This window comes from Scaptodrosophila lebanonensis, unplaced genomic scaffold (genome assembly GCF_003285725.1).
Source record: "Scaptodrosophila lebanonensis strain 11010-0011.00,11010-0021.00 unplaced genomic scaffold, SlebRS2 tig00000113-arrow-arrow-pilon, whole genome shotgun sequence".
In the NCBI taxonomy this organism is placed as follows: Eukaryota; Metazoa; Arthropoda; class Insecta; order Diptera; family Drosophilidae; genus Scaptodrosophila; species Scaptodrosophila lebanonensis.
In genome coordinates, this window is record NW_022060575.1 from 2401267 (window position 1) to 2410064 (window position 8798).

General features: G+C 42.5%; 3 protein-coding genes across 3 annotated transcripts; 1 reads left to right on the forward strand and 2 right to left on the reverse strand.

The window, feature by feature from the left end:
• LOC115628383 lies at positions 1-537 on the forward strand. The gene has a single exon (XM_030524467.1). The coding sequence runs from the start codon at positions 2-4 to the stop codon at positions 488-490; it is 489 nt and encodes a 162-aa protein (XP_030380327.1). The 5' UTR covers position 1; the 3' UTR covers positions 491-537.
• A 270-nt stretch (positions 538-807) lies between these two features.
• LOC115628386 (translation machinery-associated protein 7 homolog) lies at positions 808-1167 on the reverse strand. Its single transcript, XM_030524470.1, has one exon. The coding sequence runs from the start codon at positions 1105-1107 to the stop codon at positions 934-936; it is 174 nt and encodes a 57-aa protein (XP_030380330.1). The 5' UTR covers positions 1108-1167; the 3' UTR covers positions 808-933.
• Positions 1168-1429: 262 nt separating this feature from the next.
• Positions 1430-6688, reverse strand: LOC115628282. Its single transcript, XM_030524312.1, has 4 exons — positions 6577-6688; positions 5958-6519; positions 3251-5904; positions 1430-2261 (listed from the first exon to the last, which is right to left on the reverse strand). The coding sequence occupies exons 1-4, from the start codon at positions 6625-6627 to the stop codon at positions 1917-1919; spliced, it is 3612 nt and encodes a 1203-aa protein (XP_030380172.1). The 5' UTR covers positions 6628-6688; the 3' UTR covers positions 1430-1916.
• Between the last annotated feature and the right edge of the window lie 2110 nt (positions 6689-8798).

Sequence of the window (8798 nt, forward strand, 5' to 3'; positions counted from 1 at the left end):
AATGTCCTCTGGATACTGTGGAAAGTTCTTCTACTGCACGCTGATGCTGTCGGTGATCGTTGCAAGGCCGCAGGTAAGCGTTAAGACGACTCTGGGTGTCCGTCATGGCACCCAGTTGATCGTGGACTTCCCGAATATTGGATGGTACGTGTTCGTGTCAGCACTTGCAACCGTTCTGGCGCTGTTGCCGACAACGAAAATCCCGCTGGCCTGTGCTGGTCGCCAGTTTCGACGACGGTACTACATCTATTTGGTATTGCCATGGGTGATGACATGCTGTGTGAAGTTCGCGGACAACCTAATTACCCAGATATCGGCACTATCGCATTCGCTGGGAAGCAATTACGCACAAGATATCGCCATAGGGATCGTCATCTACTGCATTATCTTTGGACTGGCGGTCGAAGTCATGCTGCACTGGTACGTGCTCTACCAACTTCAGAAGGATGGCATCTACACTATTGTTACAACGAAGCTCGAGGATCAATAAAGATTAGTTGAATGTTGCAGCACCAATGCGTGGCAATGTCCATTAAACTAGCCTTGGTCTTTCATTAACATAAAAGTCGCATAAAATACCAATTTGACGCATTTGTTGCGCCCATTCCCCCATCCTATATGCACATACATATACATATGTATTCCTACAACGACCCCATCCGTGTCTGACCATACATCGAAATTGTCGTGCGCTGTTCGGCCAAGGGTAGATGTCACATTTTTCTGATGGCTTTTTAAGCAAACCGATTGGCCACAGCGGTTGCAATTTGACCGCTGGCTGACATCTATTAATCATACTCAGAGAAATGCGAATACGGATTTATCTCAATTTATTGCGAGTTGCAAAACATAAAGAATTTTTAGTAACGTGGCGCCCAACGCAGGGCCAATAACCAAAGGTGAAATATACACGAGATGGGCGTGAAAATTGCTTCACTTTCCGCCCTTCTTTCCAGCTTTTTTTGCAGCTTTCTGTTTAGCTGCTTCCAGAGCCTTTTGCAGATCCTTTTGCTTCTGCTTGTGGGCCAAGTCCTGTTCGTCCATCTCCTTGGCTTCCTTTTTAGGCGTCTTTAATGGTTTTTTCTTACCGCCTTCGCGACTAGACATTTTTGTGAAAACCCAAAATATTTGTTGTTTGAGCCGATTCGAAATTATTTCGAAATTTGTGGTGTGTGGAATGTGAACATGGAATTGAAAGCCTACTGTTGTTTAAAAATGTTTTGAAATATTTTTAATTGATCCTCGCACGCCCAGAACTTCACCAACACATAAATTAAATTGCGCTGTATTTTATCACTTTTTTTCTTATGCAAAAGCACTTTTACACTCGTTTAAATCAATGAAAAGTCAATTGCAAAAGTCAATAACTTATGGTACTACTTGTATATATAGAAATACGCTGATAGAAACGTAATTAAATATAGCGCATATTTTTCGGTTTTCCGAAACTCATAGACATTTTCCAGAAACCTTGCTTCTAATATATGTAGACTGAAGAGTGGTAAGCCAACTTCAAAATCAAATTGGTTGTCAAAAGAATGATGCAAACATTAAAAGGGAATATTTACACCCGGTATTAGAATCTATGATTAACAAACCATTTTCCGAATGGTGTCTATTAAAAGGATTCAGTTTGTCAATTGAAATATTCAGTTCTTGGAAAGTGTCTGTCTTGGAGATGTAGAATCTAGTCGAATATGGATTTGGTATAAAAAACTAAAAACTACAGTGACATTCACTTGGATCACTTGGATTGAAGAAGTGCCCGCGTGACCACAAATTGCTTGTGAAGCGAACAGCACTTTGTGTGTCTAACATAGGTACGAGTATGTACACAGAAATTTACAATAAGCAGTCATCCTGCTTGATTTTTTGGCTTCATATTTACAATAATCTATAGACAATGCTTAAGTTGTTCACTCTCTGCATCCATCGAATATCTGCTCACCATCGGGCGGCATAAGCGCGTCTTGTAATCCGTTCAAATCTATATCAGACTGTCTTGTGATAGCGCTGGAATGTGCGAACAACAAGCTGCTTTTCACTTTGATCTTTGACGATGTTGTTACGGTCTGCGAGGAGTCACTGACAGGCGCTGCAACGTCCGAGCTAAGCGCCTCTTCAACTTGCCCAGCTAATGTTGTCTCGTGCTTGGCTTGGTGCACCTGCAGCAGTCCAGGATTGACGGTGCTGTAGGAGCATAAGGAACACTTGTGCAGAATCGTTGAAGCCAGCTCCGGGTGCTTCTGCTGTACGTGTATCTGAGAAACAAGTTTAGAAATATGTATGTAGTACCATTTCGCCAACTATTTACTTATGTTCGTTTTTTTCGATGAATATAGAATACAGATGAATAGTTGGACATTTATCCAATCCTGCATTTCAAACGATTTTTGACTACAGTTTATACTCTTAAAATTACTGCAGAATCTATCTCAACCTAAATATTATGCTGAGCCTCAAACGCAGCTTTTAATTCGGTGTAAAATGAAATTAATGTCATATATATATATATATATATGGATAAAGACATATATTCTTAATACGTCCAACATTTCACTGATGTTACAGAAAGCTATACTTTATAGTTAAGAAACGCACCCATTAGTTATTATAAACAAGTAGAGAAGCTATGGTCGGGTGTCCCAACATTGAAATACTCTGTACATATGTATGTGAAGAATAAATATGCGTGTCTATGCGTGTCCGGGGGAGAGGAGGAGGGAGGAAAATTCCAAAATACACATTTTCTGCGTATTTACATAAGTCTTCTGGAAATAATTTGTGTCCCTAGGTCTTCTTATTGCTTCCGAGATATAGCTGATTATACGAAGGGCGTTACGGAAAAGTGGGAAAAATCAAAAAAAAAAAAAACAAACTCGTGTAGCGTACACACATAAGGCGTCTTTGTGCGAAATTTGGTGTCTCCAGCTCTTATAGTCTCTGAGATCCAGGTGTTCATACGGACAGACAGACCGCCACATATAAAATGCTGTTTAGCTTTCGAAACAGATAAGATGTACAAAAATATGATGATTTTTCGTATGGCAACTATTGGATATTTAGTATCAGACAGATTGCATTCTTTTGCAGGAATGCTATTTCTTGGGTTTTCAAATACATTACTTTAATACTGCAAACGGAATTGAAGATCCAATATGATAATACATTAGAGTCTTTAAGTACCTATTTGTTAGGACATACAAATATTTTCTTCAAAAGACTGGATTGGTCATACTTGTAGACCTACCTGATAGGCAGTGCTCTGTATGGCTTTGTAGTCACAATGAGCACAGGTGTACATCTTCTGTTCCCTCTCTGCTTCTCCCAGCCGTTCGCGGTGCGTAGCACGGTGTCGTCTTAAGGCGTTGTGATCGTTGGTATCGTAGTCGCAGAACTCGCACTTCAAACGTTTGGTCGCCTGATGCGTCTGCATATGCAGCTTCAGACTGGACTTGGATGAGCACACACGATCACAAACATCACATTTGGCGTGATCGCTGCGTTGCTTGCAGAGGTGCTCGCGCAGCGTTTTCAGGTGCGTGAAGGCAGCACCACAGTCCTCGCAGCGATGAAGCGATGGAGTCGTTGAATCTGTCGCCGAGGAACCGCTGTTGACCGTTTTTCCCAGTCCCTGGGTACGATGTAGGCGCCGATGATTCTTCAATTGTTTGGTGTTCTTAAAAGCCTTGCCGCACTGCTCACACTTGTAGTTGCGTTCCTCCGAGTGAATTTTGGAATGTGTGTTAACCAGACGCGAGTAGATGGGCGTCTTGAACGTGCACAATGGGCAGCAATATAGCTCCATGTCGATTTGATGGGTCCGCCAGAGATGCGTGTGGAGAGAGTTCCAGTTGCTGAATTCGGTCGAGTGGCACTCCGGACAAACCATGGGCTGTGTGGAATTGACGGGACCGTTGTGGCATCGCCGATGATACTCGAGTGTGCCTGGCGATTTAAATCGAAAAACGCAGCCATTCACGGCACACTTCCCGCCAGTCTGTGTCTCTGTGGCGGCCACGGACTTGCGCGGTTTAGCATTGCCTGTGCGTTTGGCGCCATACGGACGTCCGCGCACAGAAGTGCCACCTGCGAGAAGTGGTGGATCGTTAGAATTAGCAGATTCCATAACTCCTGGTGTCGCTGTATTCATCAGATTATTGGCCACATATATGCGCCCCTGTTTCTCTCCGAGGGGAGTCTCGGTTTGCGCGGGTTTAGGGGCAGCACAAGGCACAAGCGGTGGCACAGGCAAGCTGGAAAGATTGGGCGGAGACGCCGAATCGATGGAACTCACACTGGTCGTACCAGTGACCGGCACAAGGGGTGGGACGTCTCCAATTTGTCCGCCTTGATTGCTAGCAGGCGCACCATCAGCGTTAGCAGAGCTTTCAGTTGGTGTTTTAGGCAGCACTCCATCAGCAGCTGGCCACTCATGCTTCATACTGCTCTCCACCAAATCCTGTGAGGATGGCACGTAGAGATGAGCAAAGTCATCAATTAAAATATCATCAATTTGCGTTAGAGTTTCCAGCTGCACTGTCTCCACATCGCTAATGATGCAATCTAGATCATCGCCCAAGTCATAGCCACCGTTGGTGGGCCAGCTGTTGCTTAACTGCGATCTAAAGTCAGTGATAGGCTGCGGTAGCTCCAATATGTGCTCAAGATTGGGTTCTATAAGATGCGCAACTTCGGTGCGGTTCATAAGATTGAGTTCGTCGACGGTGCGCAGGTGCAGGGTGCCACGTTGCTGATGATGATTGTCGTGGCGTTGCTGAAATTGAGGAGCCTTCAATATATCAACATTTTTTATGAAGATCTTCTGCTTCTGTGCTGTCGCATTGATTGGCAAAGCGGCCGATTCCTGCTGCAGTTGCAAAAAGTTATTCTGATTTCCGGATATGTCTGGCACCGTTTCCAAATCGGGCTTTGAGGCCATCTCGATAAGAGCGGCGTTTGACGTTGGGTTCGTTGACTCCGTAATTCCATCCGGCTCAAATTCGACGCCAAAGTCAAGGTCGAGTGCGCTGAGCCGCGCGCTGTCGACTGTAAAGTTTCCACCTGCGCTGAGGCTGCTGCTATTGCTACTGCTATTGGATGTGAAGGCGTCTACCGTGTTTCCACCACCGTTAAGTACAGAGTCAAAGGAAAAGGCTTCGCCACAGATGCTTGTCAATGGGGGAAGCGTTGATTCAAAGCTAGGCAGTGGGCCATTAGGGGTGAGGAGTTCTGAGCTGCTTTGGAAGGCGTCCGCTGGAGTAGACACCACATTGGCTGCACCATTGAAGTTCATGCCTGGCAGCAGCATGGGCTCCTTTAGTATATCCACATTTCTGATATATATCTTTGGCGGACGAGGTTTCTCCTGCTCAACACCGACCACTTGCACATCGAGGGGGTTTTCTTCCGGTATCAGCGGCAGATCCTGATCACCTCCGGATATTGGCAATTGAAATTGAAACGGCAGTAAAGAAGGTTCGCGTAATACATCGACGCTTTTGATCGAAATCTTTTGGTTTGAAATGCGGGACTCTATGGGGGCAGCAGGTCCATGTTTTTGTGCCGCCATTTGATCTTGTACGGTTGGACCTACAACGGCGAATATATCGATAATGTTGTTGTTGCAGCTGCTGTCATTATTTTCCCCAGAACATTCCAACTGAAGTGGCGGCATGTAATCTGCCAAAGGCTCACGAAGACAATTCACATTCTTAATAAATATGCGATTCTTTGGCTGCTGCTGCTTTTCTTGAGGTTGCTGCTGAACATTTGTGGCGGTGTCTGCATTTGATTTGCCCTCATTGTACGGATTTAGCGTTGTAATCTCATCAGCAGTCAGCATATGGTCCTCCATAAGATGCACGTTTAGCGCATCAACTTTGTAGAAAATGTTAGCGCAGCCTATGTGGGGCAAGACAGTAAGCCAATGCCATCGAAATCTAGCACTCACTCACCTGGGCACTGGAGGCGTTGTTGCTCATCAACACCAAAGCAATTCGCAATATGGGCCTGCATTTTTAGTTGGCACAAGCTCAGGAATGGACAACTTGAGCACTTGTGTATGGGTGGAATATCATGTCCTGTCGTCCTCGGCACAACATCAACATCAAGGGTACTATTCACCACCTCTTCATTGTTTTGCTTGCCCTCGGCACTGGAGTTACGTGTAGGCGGCGTGGGCGTGGCATTTGTGCGTTCCTTGCTGGCCTCCGCCTGCTCCGACTTGATTGGCTCTGCCTTAATCTCGGCTGCTTTCCGACGGAACACATTCCGGTAACTGTTCTGTGGCTGCGCCTGCTGCAGATCCGTTGTGTGTATTTGCACGAAAGGGATATTGGTGTAATTGGAAGTATCCGGCGTTGCTGACTGCACATTCGCATTGCCAATTGTCGATGCTGGGGCAATCGCTGTGTTAATCAGAAACGCCTGCTCATCTTCAAAGAAGCTGTAATTGCTGGTCAAATTGCTGAAATTATCGTGCTCCACGCTGTGAATGGGCGTGGATAGTTCGGGGTGCTGAAAAAAACTGTTAGATTTGCAAGTTCCTCATTGTAATATGTTCCAATGTCGCACCTGAAACGCAACACTGCCGTAAAAGCTTGAAGAAACTGCATCGTTCATCATTCGGTATGGTGAAGCCTATTCCTGCCTCCTGATATTTAGCATTACGACGACTTTTGTTCCAAAGAAAACCACTGATAAAATAACAGCTGATAATGAAATCAAAACAAAGCCAGCGTTGCAATCAATTCGAAACAGTGCATCCCTGGATTAAGGCGCACGAAAATACCAAAAAGGAGGTAGCCGTAAAATAGAATGAATCTGCCGAAATTTAACACAAAATAGGCGTATAATATGACAAATGGACTTTGTGAATTTATTATTGTCACGATATGCAACTGCCTTGTCAGTGCATAAAGGGTATGGTTTCCATCCCTGCGACTGCACATTAATCGACAACCTGGCTGGTTCTCTGAGTGACATCGCTAGAACGAAAAGGGATGTACATCGAAACAAAACAGAAGCGTTAATCCCAAACGAACAGTGATATTCGAGTATGTACATTAATGACAAGCTATACAACCAACTAAACAGTAGAATTTCCATATTACTGATAAGAGGCCGCCAAACAATTCCATAATACTCAGATCTTTGCTGTAACATGTTTTTCTCCTCCACCTAAAAAACAAAAATTCAAACTTAAAAGTTGGCAATATTATTTGTCAGACATCAGAATGGCTCCACACAATATACTTTTTGAAAATTAAAATATAAAAGCTATTAACGTGGAAGCTATCACTGCGTATCAATAGCGAAAAGTTTAAATTGTATAGTTTGGGTTATCAATTGTTTATCTATATATTTATATTTTAAAAGATTTAATATTGGGAAAACGCAAGCTGCAGAAATTCGCAAAAATAAAAATGCAAACAAAACTACAGAAGTTGCCTCTACAGGTTTCGATTTTTAGAATGTCAACTGGTTCAATAAATTCGTATGGAGAGGCATTCAAACAGATTGCTCGTTTGGAAAAATTTGATGATGATATATCGTTGCAACATTAGATCAATTTGGAAACATTTTTGAAAGTGTAAAATATGCACTTGTAATAATAATAAAATATGACCCCCATTAAATAATACATATGTATAGTACAAGTATGTATATTTTATTTAGAAAATTGTGCATAAAAATGAATTCATTTTACTCAATTTATTAGGCCGAGATCGCAAACCACCACAGTTTTATGAATTAAGTACTGAGTTCTTCGCATTATACCTGAGATGCACTCCTCAATAGATGGCAACAGATCACTCTTGTGATATCCTGATAGATCAAACCATTATATACGGTAAGAATTAATTACCGTGTTTTTTTCTTTTGTGCTATTCTTTATTTACCCTGTACCTGTAGGGTAAAAAGTGTATATTAGACTTGTGCAAAGTATGTAACAGGCAGAAGGAGCCATCTCCGACCCCATAAAGTATATATATTTTCTTGATCAGCATGACGACAGAAATCGATCTAGACATGTTTTAATTTTGTGTTTTTTCCTCCCCTACCCCCTCTACGTAAGTTTGTCTGGGTACAGGGTATTTCACTGTCGAGCTTGCTCGACTGTAGCGTTCTCTCTTGTTGCTTCTACTAGAGGCGCATATAGCTTAGTGACGGTAGTTTGTGTGGGTGGAGGGTATTGGAATGTCGGGCTTGCTCGACTGTAGCATTCTCTCTTGTTTAAGATTTGTTCTGCGTTGGAGTTGACGGGCTACTACATAATTGTAATAAATTAAACACGGTAATAGTTAGTGATAAAGTTGTTTCCTATTTAAATACAGCTCTATTTTAAATTATATACGCTTATTTTTAACGTGAACTTTATTACATATACATACAAACATTTTAAATTTGTTAATCTTCACTAAGTTAATTTGATTTATTTAATATTAGATTACAGTTAAAACTCGCATGTAAAAGGTTTTAATAGCTATGAGTGATACAAAATATAAATTTCTGATTTGCGCCGTTCGACAGATGGCACTTATCAAAAATTTATTCAGAGCTGCAGTTTTAAACCAGCGCTTTCGATGATAGCATATTTTTAACGGATGTTAGTTGAATTGCAAAATAGTAAATTTTATTTAAAAAGTAAATACTAGTTGAAATACCGCAAGCGGCACTGCTGAGGTGGCGACGTTATCGATAATGGTATTTTCACACCACTGTCCTCTCATCGAGTACAAGCATTTGCATAGCTTGCGTAAAATATACTCGATACTCAGTCTCTTAATCGGTGG

What these genes read in the sequence shown, in the direction of transcription:
- LOC115628383 (XM_030524467.1), top strand. Translation starts at nt 2, where the DNA reads ATGTCCTCTGGATACTGTGGAAAGTTCTTCTACTGCACGCTGATGCTG.
- LOC115628386 (XM_030524470.1), bottom strand. Translation starts at nt 1,107, where the DNA reads ATGTCTAGTCGCGAAGGCGGTAAGAAAAAACCATTAAAGACGCCTAAA.
- LOC115628282 (XM_030524312.1), bottom strand. Translation starts at nt 6,627, where the DNA reads ATGATGAACGATGCAGTTTCTTCAAGCTTTTACGGCAGTGTTGCGTTT. An exon ending in ACGGCAGTGTTGCGTTTCAG is followed by an intron (nt 6,520 to 6,576) that starts GTGCGACATTGG and finishes AGTTTTTTTCAG; the next exon opens with CACCCCGAACTATCCACGCC. An exon ending in ACAACGCCTCCAGTGCCCAG is followed by an intron (nt 5,905 to 5,957) that starts GTGAGTGAGTGC and finishes TGCCCCACATAG; the next exon opens with GCTGCGCTAACATTTTCTAC.